This window comes from Chiroxiphia lanceolata, chromosome 14, assembly GCF_009829145.1.
Source record: "Chiroxiphia lanceolata isolate bChiLan1 chromosome 14, bChiLan1.pri, whole genome shotgun sequence".
NCBI classification, from domain to species: Eukaryota; Metazoa; Chordata; class Aves; order Passeriformes; family Pipridae; genus Chiroxiphia; species Chiroxiphia lanceolata.
In genome coordinates, this window is record NC_045650.1 from 3,282,638 (window position 1) to 3,300,045 (window position 17,408).

The window sequence follows — 17,408 nt, forward strand, 5'->3', positions numbered from 1 at the left end:
TCCCTGGGGCACGGGCACTTCCAGCAATTAAATCACTTAGGGCTGGAAGGGGGAGGTGGAAATAGCCCCTTTATTTTCTCCTTCTCATTAAACGGGAGCAAAAATGCAATTCAGAGGAGAATAAGGCTGAAAAGAGCTTACCGAAGCTGCGTTTCAATGACAGATTTTTCTTTGCAGTCATTTTTTTCTCAGAGATGTAGGCTGGTCCTGGGAATTGATTGATGGGCTAGGAGGGGGCTGCGGATAGGGGGAAGGGTGGGCTGGATCTCATTGCTAACCCTTATTGAACAGGCTGTCACAAAGAAACTGCTTATTCCCCTGTGACCATTCTTTCATAAATGCCAGTTTATTCTAATGTTAAACATTCAGATGCTCTGGGTCCTTCCGTGATTCGACAGACTGAAGGGCTGACTTACTGGGATCTCCTTGTTTTCTGTTGCCAAAGGAAACCTCCCAGGGCTCAGAGGTTTAATTCATTGCCAACTGGTGTTCAGATGAGTTTTTGGGGCAGAGTTGTGATTGCCATGTATCTCTTTGGCCCCAAGTCCCAATTTACTGCACTTTGAAAACTCCCAGGTGCAGGAGCAGACAGCTCTCTAGAAACGTGCTCCCTGCCCCCAGTAGCTGGATCCCTTTCAAAATGCGAGGACCCCTCCTACTCTCAGTCCCCGGAATCGATACAAATCTGGGTCAGGGGAGGGGGCTCTTCCCAAATGCGTCTGTCCTGCTCCACACACAGCCTTTGCATTAGTGTCAGTTTTCCCTGAAATTTGTGGCTCTGCTTGGTTCTAACCCCTCTCTTTGCACTCTTTCTCTCCCCATCTCCTTCCTGCCCAGCTTCAGATATTTAGGGTTCACCAAACTATGGAACTTGATTTTGGACACTTTGACGAAAGAGACAAGGCGTCCAGAAACATGCGAGGCTCACGGATGAACGGGTTGCCCAGCCCCACTCACAGTGCTCACTGTAGCTTCTACAGAACCAGGACCTTACAGGCACTGAGTAACGAGAAGAAAGCCAAGAAGGTGCGTTTCTATCGCAACGGGGACCGCTACTTCAAGGGGATTGTATATGCCGTGTCCTCTGACCGCTTCCGAAGTTTTGATGCCCTCCTGGCCGACCTGACCCGGTCCCTGTCCGACAACATTAATCTGCCTCAGGGAGTCCGTTACATTTACACCATCGATGGGTCGCGGAAGATCGGGAGCATGGACGAGCTGGAGGAAGGTAATTAGCATCGCTGCCTGGTGCAGTGAGGAGGCGGGGTGGGAAGGGGGCTGCACCGCTCGGGTCTGCCGATAAGGTCACATTTCCTCGGGCGAGAAGCGGGGATGCTTCTGCCCCGCTGTGCTGAACCTGCCCGCCCGCCTTCCCCTCCCGAGCGGTGCGGGAGAGGGCGGCGGTGACACCCCCGCGGTGTCCCCAGCGCGCTCGCTCGGCTGCGGATGTGCAGCCAGAGGGGTGTGTCTGCTCTCCGCTAGACATGGCTGTGTCCATGGCTCGGGGGCTGTCTGAGGGTGTCCCCACCTCTGTCCGGGCTGGGGGGCCGAGGGGTGGTCCCCGACGGGGGCAGGGCGAGGTTGGGAAGGGACGTGGGTTTCCCACCGGGGTGGATGGGGTTGACTGGAAAAGCAAGGGGCGCTGAGGCGTTCGTGTAGTGGGTGTGCAAATGGGCGTGGGAAGGATTTATGCACTCTGGGTATAGGGGTGTTTTTGGGGGTATTATGCACACAAGGTGTGCGTGCACAACCCACAGGGGTGTGGTCAGGGCTGTGCAGGGACTTGGGTGTGTGTGGAGAGGGGTGTTTGGGGTGCAGGCACTGTGTGGATGATGGATGTGTGGAAGGTGGGGTGTTGGGAGTTTTTAGTGCTTGGAGTGTGTGGAGGGGGGTGTTGGAAGTTCACAGAGCATGTTTAGGAAGGGGAGTTAATGAACAAGGCTTTTGTATGGAGAAGAGTGTTTTGAGCAGGTTGCACTTGGTGAAATTTGGGGGTTTATACGTTTGTCTGTAAAGGTTTGATTGCAGAGGAGGTGCTGGGATTTCTTCAGGGTGTTCATGCACAGGGTGTGCTCTGGTATTTGTGCTCAGGGAGTGTATAGAGGTGTGTTGGGCTGTGTGTGTGTAAGGTGAGTGCTGGGGAGGTCTTGCAGAGCAATGTGTGTGGAGAGGGCATTGGGAGCTCATGTGCTGCGTCTGAATATGGTCTGTGCAGGGTCTGTGTGGAAGGGAGGTGCCTTGAGATGTTCAAATGTGTGTGTGTGTGTAAGGGGGTGTATTTGAGGAGTGTTTCTGCAGGGACAGCGTGGTGTGTGGTTGCTGTGGTAGGTCTGGGGGGCAGTGTGGGAAGGCATCCCCTGCATGGCAGGTTTGAGGGTGCCCCTGTATGTAGAGGGGGTGTCAGTGTACCGGTTCCTCCGTGTGTCACTTGGACTGTGGGATGAAGAATAAGTCAAAAATCAAACCTTCTGCTCAGAAGGCGTGACCTGGGGGCAGGGTTGCTCCTGTGGAGCTCAGCTGCCAGCTGTGTCTGTGCCAGGGTGCTCCCTCTGCAGCAGAGGGTGCTGTCTTTCCCATGGAGTCTCAGGAGGACCCCAGGAATGCAATGGCTTCAAGGCCAATCCTTCTTCCTTGCCCAAGACATGATTGTGGGCAAGCTCTGCTGGTAGCAGAGCCAAAGTGGGGTGCACAGAGGGCACCCACAGCCACCCTGATTTTCTCTTCCTCAAGCAATTCAGACATTCCATTCTTTGTTTGGACCTGGAGTATCCTGAGTATTCTTTGCAAGAGGGGAATTGCTCTTTACTATTCCTTATGTTTTGCTCCAAGCAGATGACCTGGTTGATTTGGTAACTATTGAAAATCCAGAAGGCTTTTGCCTTTAGTAAAAGACAATGGATGTGAGTGTGTGAGGCGTGAACTGCAGGGGCAGCCTCAGCAGTGAGTCATTGTGTGACCTTGACTAAAGCATCTCTCCCTAGAATTCCTTGTCTGTCAAGCGGGATACTCATTTCCCCAAAACACTTCGTGGGGGACAAGCACACAGAAGAGATATTGTTTTCCACAGAGGAGTTTTCCTGGGAAGAAATCACTGCCTTTCAGAGTGATGATGTATCTTAGTGGAGTTATTCTCAGCACAGTTACAGCTGCCAAATGGAGGTGTGGCCTCCCTTAATTTTAGAGATTCTGCCATGTTTCATTCTGGTCTCTTAATATGGCCACAGCCTTTCTCTAATGGCAGCTCTCAGCCCTGCCTATCCTCAATTTAATGTAGATCTTCAGATATAACTCCATGAGAAAATGCAGTTCTTTATTCTCTTTTTATACTCTTCCTCTTCTGTCAGTGAAGTTAAAAAACCTTTGTTATACCTGCTTTACACTGGGTTTTGCTGTAGCTAAGAAGGTACCTAGTTAATGAAAATATTTTTTGCTGGTTAAGGTACAGATGGGAGATGCTGGCATTTGGGTTCTGGCTTTGTTCTGCCAAAATGGTATCTGGAAACAACACTGAAAGAGGCATTAAAACCACACCAGAATTGTCTGTGTTGCTGTGTCCTCAGCAGAGCAACAGCTAGGAAAATATAACATGAGCAGAGTGAAAACAAAGGAACCCAGTGTTTGAAAAAGCCAAAGTTGGTCTGTATGCTGTTATTGACAGTTTAACAATAACAATATTCCATATTTCTAGGGATGACCTACGCATCTATTGCAGAAAAGAAATTTACAATATTGTGGCTGTAAAAAACCTGTGGTAAATTCTGCTGTTAGTTTGGGTGTTTGTATAACTGTGTACTAGATATATGCATGGAAAGACAGAACTCGGGAGTTACACTTGGCTGTGACATACAAGAACAGTGCACACACAGTGTATGTCTGCCATATAAATTAGCTTTCTGCTTGGAGACTATGGGTAACTAAACTAGTTCTAGTTGCTATAATGTGACCAATTTATTACAGTAATTTCCAATAAACAAGTAGAGCATAGGAAGAATCATCAAAGAGGCTAATCTCAGTGGTTTTACTGCAAAAGCTGGTGAATTACTGATAATATTTCACATCATGTTGTAAGTACTTGATTACTTCTGCATGGTTTAAAAACGTGCTCATATGATGTAGTCTGAATATAATCCTGGAGGGTAGAGAATGATATTGCACAGTACCAATATCCTAGAGACAGACATCTCAGGTGAACAAAACCCACATGGTGTGCTGCTAATTAACTGGGGCTTGGCAATAACCCTTTTGTTCTCCAGACCCAGAGCTGGTAATCTTCTTTCCTGGCATTCAGGGTTGTTCTCCTAAGGTTCTGGATGGTTGTTTTACGTCTCAGCTTGTCCAAGATGTAATAAGGGAAGTCTGCTCGCATAGTTGCCAGTTGGGATGTGCCTCTTGGTCTTTTCCTGTACTGAACCCTAATGCTGGTTAGGAAGTCCATTTTGGAAGCCCACAGGGCTCTCTCACATAGGTGCTTTTTTGCTGCCTGCTGAGTTCTTCCTCAGCTGTCACAGGCTGCTTTTTCCATGCTGTACCAGCGAGCTGTCTGGTCTCCCAGTGACCTTCTCTCAAAATCCACTTGCCTGATCGTTTTTTCTCCCTCCTTTCACTCCTAGTGGCCATCTTCCATCATGGTAGTCATTGCCTTAAACCTGACTCCCTGTTTTCAGCATTCAGGTTTAATGTATTTGTAAATAATGCACATGCTGCCATTGATTAGGACTGTATTCCTCCTTAACCTATATGGTGGTTAAGTGCAATACAGCCTCCTGTTACTGCACTGTTACAGCTGATCCTGGTGACAGGTAACCTGCTGACAGCATCTCCCACTTGTGTGCTATCTTGGCTGAGTCAGGAGTGGATGTTGGGCCCAAGTGCTGCTGTTCATCATGGCTGGTTTAGGCAGTAAGTGAATCTTCTGGAAAAGAGCAGCAGGTGATCTTTATTCCCATTCATATTATAATTGGTTCCAGTGACCAAGGCTTCAGGAGGTCAGTATAGGAAGCTGCATTTATTGGTGAGTCACTGTTGTAACAGATCATTCTGTGCCTTGTGCTGTGATAAAACCTGCATATGAAAGATGCTAAAAAAATCATGTGCCATCCTTTCCAGCTGTTCTCAAGCTGATTTTAGAGCAGCTCACACTGTCATCCAAGTTTCTGCTAAAATTTAGTTCCTTTGACATCTGTGCAGGGTGGTTTGTTCCCTGGTTCCTTTTGAGCCTCTATGTTCCTGTAGACTCAATGTGATGAGATGGAAATTCTCCCACCTCAGCTCTGATTGCTCTTTGTCTTAGAATGGAGGGCTGGGTAAAGGGGGAAGCTGATGTTGTACATGGACTTCAGCAGCAAAGATGGCTTAAGAAAAGCTGCTCTTGGCCACATGTTCTAGGCTCCATTGTCCCACAAATGAACTCTTTGTGGGACAATAGATTTTTTTATCCCTCTCCATAATTTTGCTGCTTTCCCATGTGGCCCAATAGCAGCTTCTTGACATAATGAGAGGGACAGTGAGGCACAGCCCCAGAGTGAGAGAAAGGCACAAGTCAGACTCCTGGCTGCTGAAGCCACTGCAGCTCCCAGTTAACCTCAGTACTGGTTTGTTTCCCCTGTGAGGAGGGACTGACACTTCCTCAAAAGCCAAATTTCTCACTTGTAAGGCTTGGACATCCATCACCATGTATTTAGAGGCACCGACCGAATGGAGCATCCTACTGTTCAAGGCACTGGTTCAGAGTGTAATGACAGATAACTCCTGCCCAGGGAGGTTCTGATGTGAACATGTGGGGGTGGAAGAAGGTGTTATCCTTGATGAGGAACTGAAATGCAGAAAAACAATTCTATCTGTTTGTCCAAAGCCCATCAATGACACCAAGATGGAAGTCAGAGCTCTAAGCTTCCTTGTTCAAGTGCTTTCATTCCCCTCCTGAGCCTTTTCTAGGGTTTGGTCAGTGGTTTGCAAGTACTTACATCTTATAGGTTTTTTGTTATAAGTGGAATTGTGACCTGCTTTTAGTCAGTGGCTCATTTCCTGTGAATTAAGTGCCCTTTGCTGTGCATGGCCAGGGTCAGAAACACATGTGCAAATAAGCCCATTAAATACAAATATAGCATGTATTAGACATGGCCAACAAAGGCAGAAATGCAGACATAGATTAAAACCAAAATTTGAGACTCAGCATTTAGTTCAAGATGTAGTGCTTTTCCCTCCTGAGCTCCTGGGATGCTCAGGCTGGGAAGGGCACAACCCCCCTTGCATTGTGGTCAGAGGGCCCATCCAAAGGTGGATTTATGCCCTGTCCTGCGCTACATGGTTGAAATTTGCTCTTGCTTCAGATAAAGCACTAAAAAAAGCCGAATAGGGTTTTGTTTTGCTCAATGTGCAAATATTCTTGGGCTGCGTGAGATATTCCAGAAAGTGTTTCCAAGCTTTTTGTATCCTGTCATGCCCTTGGGAATATTTTCCAAAATCGTGTCCAGGAGTGTTTAAAGTAATCACAGGAGGGGCTCCACCCTGGAGCTGTACAGAGTCTGCTGTGTGCTGGGACTGAGGGATTTATAGGAAGTGTATTGGAATCTCCACCCAGTGCGTGTGTGTGTTCCAGTTTGCCTGGAAAAGTGAAATTCATGTAGTCCAATACTGAAACCTTGGTAACCTGTGGAATTGTTTTCTGTGGCTGTTGTCCTAATAGCTCAGCTAATAGCATCCTACACAACAAAATTTATCCTTGCAGTTCTGTTTTATTTGCTTGCTCATCCTGGCTGTCACATTAGGACCAGCATGGCCCCAAAATTCTTTACAGGCATCGTGTGCTTTTGAAGGTAATTTCTAATCACACATTTCTTTCAGCTCTTCAACAGAACAAGAGGTGCTTCTCTTCATGGGAGAGATTCCTGTGGAAGAGCCAAAGGAAGAAAGCTCTCCCAGAGTTCATTTTGCCATGGTGGAGCAGGTCTTTTTAATGCATAAAGCAGCAGAAAGTTCGTGCATTTGAAACCAAAGGTCTACTTCAACACCATGTGGAATGAACTCTGCAAGGTGTTAAGTCCACTTAATTCCTGTTGCAGTGGTAGTAAATTCCATGAAACATTAAAGCTGAGCACAGTAGCAGAATCTCAACTTTGCAACAGCAGAGCTAACAGCCAAAATAGTTGACTGCAGCCCAGAGGGACTGGTTTTGGAATAAGTGTTAACAGTTACACTTTCAAAATGGCCTCACTTCAGCTTTCCTGGTTTTTCTCATAAGACTTCTGACTGCATTTCATTATCCTTGGAAACTTGCTGGTGTGTGCTGAGGAAGGATAACTTTTTCTGAAAGCACAGCCTGTCGTTTCTGGTATTGTCACAAGGAGCTGCTTGTAAGAGGGTTGAAGGATTAGCACTACTCTGGAGCTTAGGGTTTTTCTGAGGAACCTTCTCTAAGGCAAACCTTATCTTTGCTGAGATCATCCCTTCTTTAGGAGCTGAATAATCGCCTTGTGCTTCTGTCAGATTGGTAGCACAGGAATGTGTCATGCACTTGTAGCCAGAGTAATTTGGTGTGATACAAGCCGTGGCTTCAAATGGCAAATATGATGATCATGACTTAAGGTCAAAGGTCTGCAGTCAGTCCATCTATTGCTAAAGGCAGGACAGGAGTAAATAAATGCCTTGGCTGGTTTGGTGGCATGATAGGAATTGTGACACCTCGGGAACACACTGGTATGATGACAAGTGGGTCATCCTGCAACATCATCCTGCAGGGCTTTGACTCCCCAGTGCTGAAGGGGTATCGTGCACTGACCTGGCCCTGCACTAAAGAAATGCTGTCCTTGGTACCATAGCTGGTGTTCAGCAGCAGATTGGATCTTGTCAGGATAATGTTTCCCACCCTCACTGCATGAGTGTGTCTCTTTGGGGCTCCCATTTGGGGTTTTGTTTGGAAGTACTGACGTGGCTGTTCATCACACCTTCTCATGGTTTACAGCTGGATTGCTGCACATGTGCACAGCTGCTTGCTGGCTCAGGACATGTTCCTTCAAATATTTGTACACAGATTTTTGTGCTTATATATTCTTCTCGGAGTTGTTTCTTTTGCATTTCACAAAATCTCATGTTCACTTCCCATCCTTCTGTTATGCTGTGCACGTCTTCTGCAACCACACTGTGCCAATCACTTACAAACTCTGACTGGCACAGTGGTACACCTTGACTTCTCATTATAGGCTTAGCATAGACAGATATGGCAGAGAAACCAGGAAACCACTCCTCCCTCTAAGGTAGCAGTATTCCCCATAGGATATCTCTCTTTTTTTTATGATCTCCTGGCCACAGAATGCTTGTTCAAAGCTGGAAAGTTCACAGGTCTCCCACCCACACTTGCTCAATCCTGCTACTACCACGGTAAGGTTCGGGTAAAACTCCACTGTGGGAAGTGGGATAGCACGTGTTCCTGGCTGGCAAATGGATGTGCCTCACTGAGGAACCTGAATGATAACTTTGCTACTATTTGAGGGTCATAAACTGAGTTTGGGAAGACATCAGGTGAAGTGATTTTTAAATTAAGTTAAAGCTTCAGGTTACATCTTTGGGTCAGGGAAGAAGGAAAGAAAAGCTGCTCTTCCCTGGAGCTATACAGCCATAACTGCAAAAATGACACTGAGAAGAGCTGCTACTCTGAACTGCTATCCTGAATTATCACTCCAAACAAATTTCTTTCCAGTTTTAGAACCCAATAAAATATTTGCTAGGGTTTGGGCTAAATGAAACAAAGTGAGAAAGGGCAGATTCTATTTTCTGCTTGTGACTGTGAGTACAACTTGAAAGGCCAGTGTGTAGATCTGTACAACTACCTAAGAGCACATTTGAGGGAAAAAAAGCCTACAAGAGTATTGCCTTCATGCCACTGTTGCCTTTGCTGTACACTGGTGTAAATACACAGCTGTGGTGCGCAGTAAGGAATTCAAAAGGATTCAGCTGGAAATAAGAGTAATACTACTGTACTAAACAGACCAAGAATCTCTTCTGCTTGCTTTAAAACATGGAACTTATTAATGGAAAATATGCTGCACCACCTCATGTGTTTGTAGAACGCAGTGCAAATATACACTTTCTTTTGTTGTGGCGTCTTCTATCCGAAAGTATTAGACAAATATGGGTGAAAGTCAAGCCTTGCCACACTTCAGTGGCTGGTACTGCCACTTCTGTTTTTCAGGTAGGGAAGCAGAGGTGCAGGTGAGGTCAGGAGCTTCCACAGGGAAGCCTGGGGCAGGGGTGACAGCAGTGTTCAAATCACTTACTCTCGGTGTTGCGTTCAAAGAGAGAAATCCATTTTCTCAAAGGATAATGCACAGTTCTGTTCTGAACACACTTATAAGGGCTCTGCCACCCAGGGATTATGAGCTTGGGAGGGCTCAGGCTCTTAGGACAGGGATAATTCCCTGTGAGCATTCCAAACTTCCCCCTCTGCCCTTTATACTCCGCTGTGAAACTGGAGAGAAGCCTTGGCCTGCTCCACACCAGGTGTTACTTGGCTGAAGCAGATGAATAAACCACAGCTTATCACTTATTAATCAGGAAGATCTGAAGTACTCAGTGCTTCTGGAAAATGATATGTCCAGTGGGAATTCTTTATAATGTGTGGTACTCTGTGGAGTATATTTAAGTTTCTATTGAGTCAGATTCACAAAATATGCGGAATTAAGGAGCTTCAGCTATGGGTACTAGTACATGGTCAGTTTAATGAGGGTTTTTTCTGACAGCAAATACAAATTTTTACTGTTTGGTCAAGCCAACAGAACCTCCAGGTGGGATTATTGCATTAGTTGGGGTAAAATAGTTAACAAAGTGCCCAACTGACAGTGTTCATCATGAACCTTGTCAGCTCTCTTCTCCCTTCTGCATTTTTATTTCATCTTTAGAAGGGAAAACAGAATATCTGCTTCCTGTTGATAAAAGATTTTGGTCATTTTTATGCAACTGATGGAGAAGAGCTGCAGTTAGAGATGTAAGCACCAAAATGTGCATTATTTTGTGGCAAACTGGGTACAAAGGGCTAAAATAAGTGAGCATCCTGCATCTTTTCTATGGCTGCTTGTGACATCAAACCCTTAGCAGTAATAGGGGCATAAATACTACACAGACCATTGTTATAAGCTTGTAAAGTCTTCTGTTTATTGTTTATTGCCTGTTAGTGGTCTCACCATGTGTTCTAGGGAGGGACCTTCTGGGTGCCTCCACCAAAAATGCAGTTTAGTCAGCAGAAGGATGACTGTATGAACATTATACTGGGTACGTTACGTGCCTGGGCTGTGCAGAAACCAATGGCCTCTTTGGCAATCCATATTTATACCTCTGCCAATTGGATGTCAAATCCTGCCCTAGAGGTCCTGGAATGGAAAGCCAGACTCAGCTGTCAGATAGGCTTTTCAAAGATATCCAGGTCCTGGATTTGGCATGGCCAGATAAGGAAATGCAGCCAGTCTGGTTGTGTGAAGAAGGAATTCTTTTTTTTTTTCTTATTCAGTATAGTTAAATTTGTATTTTGATTTCAAATCTATTGTAATACGTGAAGAACTTAATTCTATTAGATCAGCCCGAGAAAACACCAGAAGAAACTCCAAAATCCTACAGGTTATGCCCTCAGTTCCTATTAAAATTTTATCTAATGGCGAGACAAAAGCTTTTTCCTCTAGCATTGACTGACTTTTTTTCAGTGTGTCTTCAAGTGCTCAGCAGCCTGAGTCATTTCAGACTAGACAGCCACATTCCCTTAGGGATACTGGTTTACAGTCTCATTCTAGTAATAACTCTTCTAGCATCCATCAGATTTGCAGGCCCAAAAGAAGATCCTACAAATCCTTTAAGGTGCTTTTAAAACCCTAGATAGATAGGATCCTGTAAATTACAGACAAAGCTTGAAACTAATTTTGGGTGGGATAGGGAAGGGCTTTTTGTGAATTACTAACAAGGCCATGAAACCCTTCTCTACCATGACTAAATTTGGATTTAATATATTTTTGGTTGGTACCAGCCATATAAAAGCAAGCAGTGGCATTTGGTGTAGTGCTTAATCTCAGCTGCCATTAGGTCTGTTCTCTAATAAACCACTGATGATTTAAAAAAGCATATTTGTTATGCCTGCTAGATTTATCAATGCTACTTTTAGTAGAGACAAGTCAGTACAAGATTTTTGTTATTTTTCAAGCATGATGCAGAGGTACTTTGTGGATGAATGTTGATGTCCTTCTGGCAGGGGATGACACACTGAAGTAGTAGCTAGGTCTGTAAAGATGGAGAGGAAGCTGGCAAAGTTACAGTTTAATGAAGGTGGTCAAATGAATTTGGTGTTTTGGAGCTCTTAGGCAGCTTAGTTGCATCTTCCAGTACCTAACTACCTTTATAATTCAACCTTTTTTAATCCCTGGTGCATGTGACTGAGTGCTTGTATATATTTGTTCATGTGAGCTAAGGCTGACTAGCCTAGTTTGTGGAAATACTAGTCGTATTTTAAATAATCATAAATATAAAATTAAAATAAGGCAAAATGTTTTAATAACAAACTGTCGTGGAAGTGCTGATGAAAACAATTATCAATGGCTTGCCTGATTAATCGGGGAAAGTATAGTGTCTGTTTTCCAACAGCCTTTTTGTAGTAACTGTAGAATTTCACTTCTTTCAAAAGGGGAGAGTTACGTCTGCTCATCTGACAACTTCTTCAAGAAGGTGGAATACACCAAGAACGTCAACCCCAACTGGTCTGTCAACGTGAAGACATCTGCCAACCAGAAAGCACCTCAGTCTCTGGCCAGCAGCAACAGTGCCCAGGCGAAGGAGAACAAAGATTTCGTGCGTCCCAAGCTGGTGACCATCATCCGCAGCGGGGTGAAGCCCCGGAAGGCAGTGCGTGTGCTCTTGAACAAGAAGACTGCCCATTCGTTTGAGCAAGTTCTCACTGACATCACCGAAGCTATAAAACTGGAGACAGGAGTGGTCAAAAAGCTGTATACCTTGGATGGGAAACAGGTAAGAGGTTTTACAGATGTTGCGCCTTTTCCTTTCTCTTCCCTTGAGGCTTTGCTGACTCAGAACAATTTTTGAAGCCTAAAATTAAGCCAAGATGATCACTACCATCTGTTCTCTTAGAAGTATGACTTCTCATGCCAGTGGTTAAGTTACTAAATTTTCCCTGGTATTAATATCAAGCAAAGAATGTAGCCAAAGGTCTGAGTGGAACAGATGCTCGTCCTGCACACCGGCGTGCGGTGTGTGTCTTCTGGACCAGCTAAATAAATAACGTGGCTCACAGCCACCAGCTCATTTGGCTCTGGAGTAACTGCAGGAACTCTCAAGCTTTGGCTTCACTCAGTGAAAATGTGTTGCTTGACTTTTCTTGCCCTCTGATGAAGGCTTGCTAAGATCAAGCAATTGCTCCAAGCATGCTCTTCTGGTCAGCTCTGTGGTTAGCAGGAAAAGCACGGAATTGTGTTGCATTTTCTTGACTAAATGCATGAAGAGGTAACATGCAGAAAGAGTCAGAAGTATTTAGTGGGTCATCATAATGAGCTTCATGTCTACATGTTCCTGGAACTGAAGGAAACATCTGTCTCTTGTTAGCAGCTACACAGCAATGAGCGATTTCATATTGCTGTATCTATGAAAACCCTCAAAGGAATGTGGGGTTGATTTTAGAACTGGGAAGAGCTAGATTCTTCAAGGACAATTCTGAGCTTGATTTAACAGTTCTGTCTTCTGTAATTGAGGAATGATTTTATTTTTGTCACTGTTTTCCTTGCTCCAGATTCTGGAGTGAGGCAGCACAGCTCTTGTGTGGGTTTAGACTCTGGCTATTCTAGGGATTGATGCTATTGCTTTAAATTAACTCTTTGCTGTCTCTGGAGAAAATTATTCAAGTACTAGCTCTGTCCAATGAACATTCAGACTTTACATATGAAAATATTCATCCTTCCAACCCCAAATACAGGTTCATAAACTGTCCTGCACAGTCCAGGTGTAGTGCCTGGGAGCTGAAAGTAGCATGTCCCTCTACTCTGTCTGATGTTTTGGTGTCCCTGCCCATGACAGTGAGGTTGGAACTAGATGATCTTTAAGATCCCTTCCAACCCAATCCATTTTGTGATTCTATGATTCTTGCTTTATCCCAGCCTCTGTATCCTGCATATTAGTTTGTGGCTGGTTCTAGCTTCAGATATACAAAAATCTCACCTGCCTGTCACAGCTTACCTTTCCACTTGTCTCCTCCCAGCGCTTTTCCTTCCTAAGACATATAGTTTTAACATGAATAGGTGACTCTCCAGCTACACTACCCTTAGATACAGTAGCATGCTGTAAATAAGCTGTGATACAGGGAGTGATGTACTGGAAACCTTGGAAGAGACTGAGGAGTAAGGAAGGAGAGAATCAAATGACCTGTCCCCACTGAGGAAATAATGTATGGGCACAGGATCATGCCTGTTGGATAACAGTAGATTTACAAAGGGTTTAATAAACAGATCTGATCTGAGAGCAGCTGCCTGCTCATGCTGGCACAACAAGTACCTTTGCTGTCATAGTTGTGAATGAGGATCTTCATCTGAAACTGTGAATGGCCTCAGTTCTTTGAGAACAACTGGCATTTGGGAGGTGAGATGTTACTTTGGATGGTGTGCAGAAATAGGGATGTCCCATAAGCTTCCATCAAACTGTTCTCTTCTCCCCCTTTCAGTTACAGGAGTAAGTGGTGATTCCCCCTCACCTCTGGCTGGAGAGCCAGACAAGATCAGCCCATAGCCTGACCTGAGCCTGTGGCCTGGTGACCAGCCCGTGCAATGGTGTTAACTCCCAAGTGGGGATCTGGGAGATGCTGCTTGCTCTCAAGTCACAGATTGCCTGGAGTAGTGCTGCTGTGGGTTAGCAGGGGGTTAGTGCTGCAATCTCTTTTGGGAGATACTGCTTTGGACATGGCTACAGCTGAGCAAGGGACACAAAGATCTCTGTAACCTGGTAATTCTTGCTGCCAACTGCTCTTCATAGCAGGCACCACACCACACATGACTCTTCTTAAATCAGATACTAAAAGGCAACCTGGTTTTCCTCCTGTCACACTCTGACAGCTGTACAGTGAATGGGGCCTTAATTCAGCACTGGTCTGACTGGGGCAACCCGACAACTTCATCAGTTTTTGTTGCAGAAATGTAATTTCAGTAAAGTCTTGATCACAGATATCACATTTACCTTGTTTCGCTGGCTTTATAATTCACCATTTTATGAAATGTGATATTTCATTGCGTGTTGGAGGCACTACTGGGAGTTTCACTATATGTAAATGTACACCCAGTATTGCAGTTATTGAAAAGAGAGAGATTTTGTGATTTGACAATAAGGGGATGTGTGATATTTGTTTGCAGCAACAATTAATGTCAAAGCTTCTTGAAGGGCAAACCTGTTTCACCAAGGCTTGGTTTTTATTGGAAAGTTTCCTTCAGTGTTTGTTTTTTATTATATCTAAGCTTATTTGAAATTTTCTACCTATGTGTGTTCTTAGTGATGAAGTTAGAACCAGAGACTTCTGCTGTGGATGCAGTGCTTGCTGTTGGGGTTTCCATGACATACTGCTCCATAAAATCTGACCTCCTGACATGACATTAGGGGTTTTTGCATGTCTGATTCTGACATTAGAAAGGGATTACTGAATGCATAATTTTGACAAACAGCATTTTATTTTCAGGAGAAAATATTCATGCAAAACCACAAGCTGCTCAAAGCTGAAATACTGACAAGAATCCTGACAGTCTGTCTCTTTGAGTGTCATCAGAGGCACGTTGCTCCCTCTGTTGTGAAGTGATAGAATTTACAAAAGGAACATACAAAGGAAAATCATCCTTCCTCAGTCCATGAGCTGGAACTTAATGAGGGGAGATGATTATTTTATTTATAGGCATTTCCATGGTGCTCATCAGCAGAGTAATCAAGATGCTTTAGAAGTACAGGCAGTGGTGGCAACGACAGAGTGGTGTGTGAATAATTACATTGCTATGCACTGCAGATCTGCTGCAGTTGGAGTGAGAAAGCAGATAATTGAGGGCTGGATGGGCTGTATTTGAATAAATGCAACACTCAAAGCAACAATGAGGTTACGTTATTCCAATGAAATTTTGTTTCTTTTTATGTCTTGGGTTGGCTGTAAAAATACGGCTCTTGAAACTGCTAAATTAGCATCTTGTGTTTAAGTAGTTTATTTAAGTTGGTCTTGCACATATTTCTACTGCCTTGCGCCTGTCTGTGCTCAAGATCCTTCCCTTCTTGGAGCATATCATCACCTCTTGATGGACACCCCTGAGCTCAAAAGGAGTTTCAAATATTTGACCGAAAATGAGAGGGAATCACAATGGGGATTTATCTTTGGAAATTCCATGGACATATAGGAAATAGTATAAGTCAAAGAATTCAGTGCCTTACACAAATGCTATAATGGACCAAATTCAGTGGTTGGTTCCATAACTACAACTGCTGTTGTGCTGAGATGGGTGATATATATAATTAAAATACACGTATGCAGGATTTAATTTGGTCGGGTCTATGGATCATGCTGGAAAATAGTTGTTTTGGTACATTCTGTCTCCTTTTTTAAACTCTTAGTTATATCCAGTGTCCCAAATGAGTCTGGATTCCTGGGAGCACTGGGTACTTTATAAACATATGGTGACAGTTTCTGCCTGGTGTCGTCAATATTAGAACAACGTTTCTAATAAATTAGAAAACAGAATTTGAGACTGTGGATGAAGTTGCATTTGGATATTTTGAATGCATTAGTTTGAAGTAGACTTTGCAAACGTCGTGCAGATTTACTGTCCTACTTGTGCTTGAGCTTCTTTCTCACCATGGTGTACAATAAGTTGGTGTTTCCTGGGAAAGAGGAGGCTGTTTCATCACCAACAGCCCAGCGCCCATCTGCTTTCTGCACCTTACTTTGCAAGTGGAGTCTGTCTGCATTCATTCCTGCTGTTAAGAAGTGACCCATAAAAGCTGATGTCTTCTGTACACACTGAACTTCTCTTTTTCTGCACTGTATTTTATTCCAAGATCTGTGAGTTGTTCGGCAAGTGTGTGAAGAGATGTAGGGACAAAAATCCCTTTTTTTGGCCATTGGCTGAATCAGTGATAGTCTGGAGTGATAGAAATTCATCAGGCGAGCTCAGTTGTACTTTGGTATTAAAATTTTTTTTGTGGTATGGAATTCCAGCTTTTTCTCCATCTGATGTATTTCCATGTCTTAATTAACTAAATACCCCATCCTGTGACCCATCAATTAGCATCACCAAATAAGCAGAATAAGGAGTTGTTCAGAGCAGGGAGAGCTTGTGCTGTTCAGTTCCACTTGAATATAGATATTCTGGTCGACAAGCAGGGAACAGACTGTGTTTTTAGCCATAATAGCATGCAATGATCTCTTCTGGCCTTTGAAATCATCAAGCACAGGGAGAAGTCACACATGCACTATTCATTGGGTGTTACCTGTTCCAGACAGAGTGCTGCTGTTCCATCTGAGTGTTAGCTGTCTCATCAGATGAAATTACATACATTTCCATATGTCAGGGCACGTGTGACTGTTCTCCCCAAAGAATTTCTAGCCTTAATAAAATGGTCCCCTCTAGCAGCCTTTGCTTTGATAAGGATATCAAATGGCAGGTGATGAGTGAAGTTCATTCTCTGTTTGCAAAGCTGATGCCAGTGCCTTGGGGACCAGCCCACCCCTCCTGGCCAGGGAAGAAGTTGCCATTTCATTTTAGATTTTTTGCATCTTCTGCCTTCTTGAGGAAGGGCAGCAACCACAGAAGGAGAAGTAGGATGACTAAGCTCACAACAAGTTTAATGTTGGGACTTTTTTTGATAAAACATCTCCTAAGTACTGTGCTACTAGTAAAAATATTCCTTAGAGGCATCCATACAAGTTACAGTGAAGAAGCCAACCAAACTTTGGAACTTCTGCACTGAATTTAAGCTGGTATTTTGAAACAAACTATTAAAAAATTCAAGTCTAGGTACCAGCAGTGGACCAAACTCTGTTGAGACAGTGTAGCTGTATTGATTGTATTAATGAAATTGTGTCAATGAGACATAGAACAAGCACAACATAAAAAATACCTCTAACATCTGTAATCTGTAATTGGTGTTCAAGAAGGTGAATACCTCCGTGATGTACCTAAATATCATTTGCATTGCTGAAAGATCAGAGGGATTATTCCTGCTAGGGAATATCTGGGGATAGTTAACTCACACCCTGAGGCATGAGGTTCAAGGTTACAAAGCAAGCAAATTGGCTTGTGTTATTACACATGTTGAGGGAAAGGGTGTCAGAACTCCTCATCCTTTTAAGACTGGATAGTTGACCTTTGGGATATTGAAAATCTGCATTGGAATAACTTCAGGACAAAGCA

At 44.1% G+C, this 17,408-nt stretch overlaps 1 protein-coding gene across 8 annotated transcripts in view; it reads left to right on the forward strand.

The window, feature by feature from the left end:
* DCX (doublecortin) overlaps window positions 1-17,408 on the forward strand; it is a 91,753-nt gene that overhangs the window by 10,588 nt on the left and 63,757 nt on the right. For all 8 annotated transcript variants that reach the window (XM_032701760.1, XM_032701763.1, XM_032701767.1 and 5 more), the window contains exons 2-3: window positions 838-1,228; window positions 11,657-11,997. In XM_032701760.1, coding sequence (XP_032557651.1) covers window positions 865-1,228; window positions 11,657-11,997 — 705 coding nt within the window. In that variant the 5' untranslated portion in view covers window positions 838-864. The remainder of the gene's footprint in view (window positions 1-837; window positions 1,229-11,656; window positions 11,998-17,408) is intronic.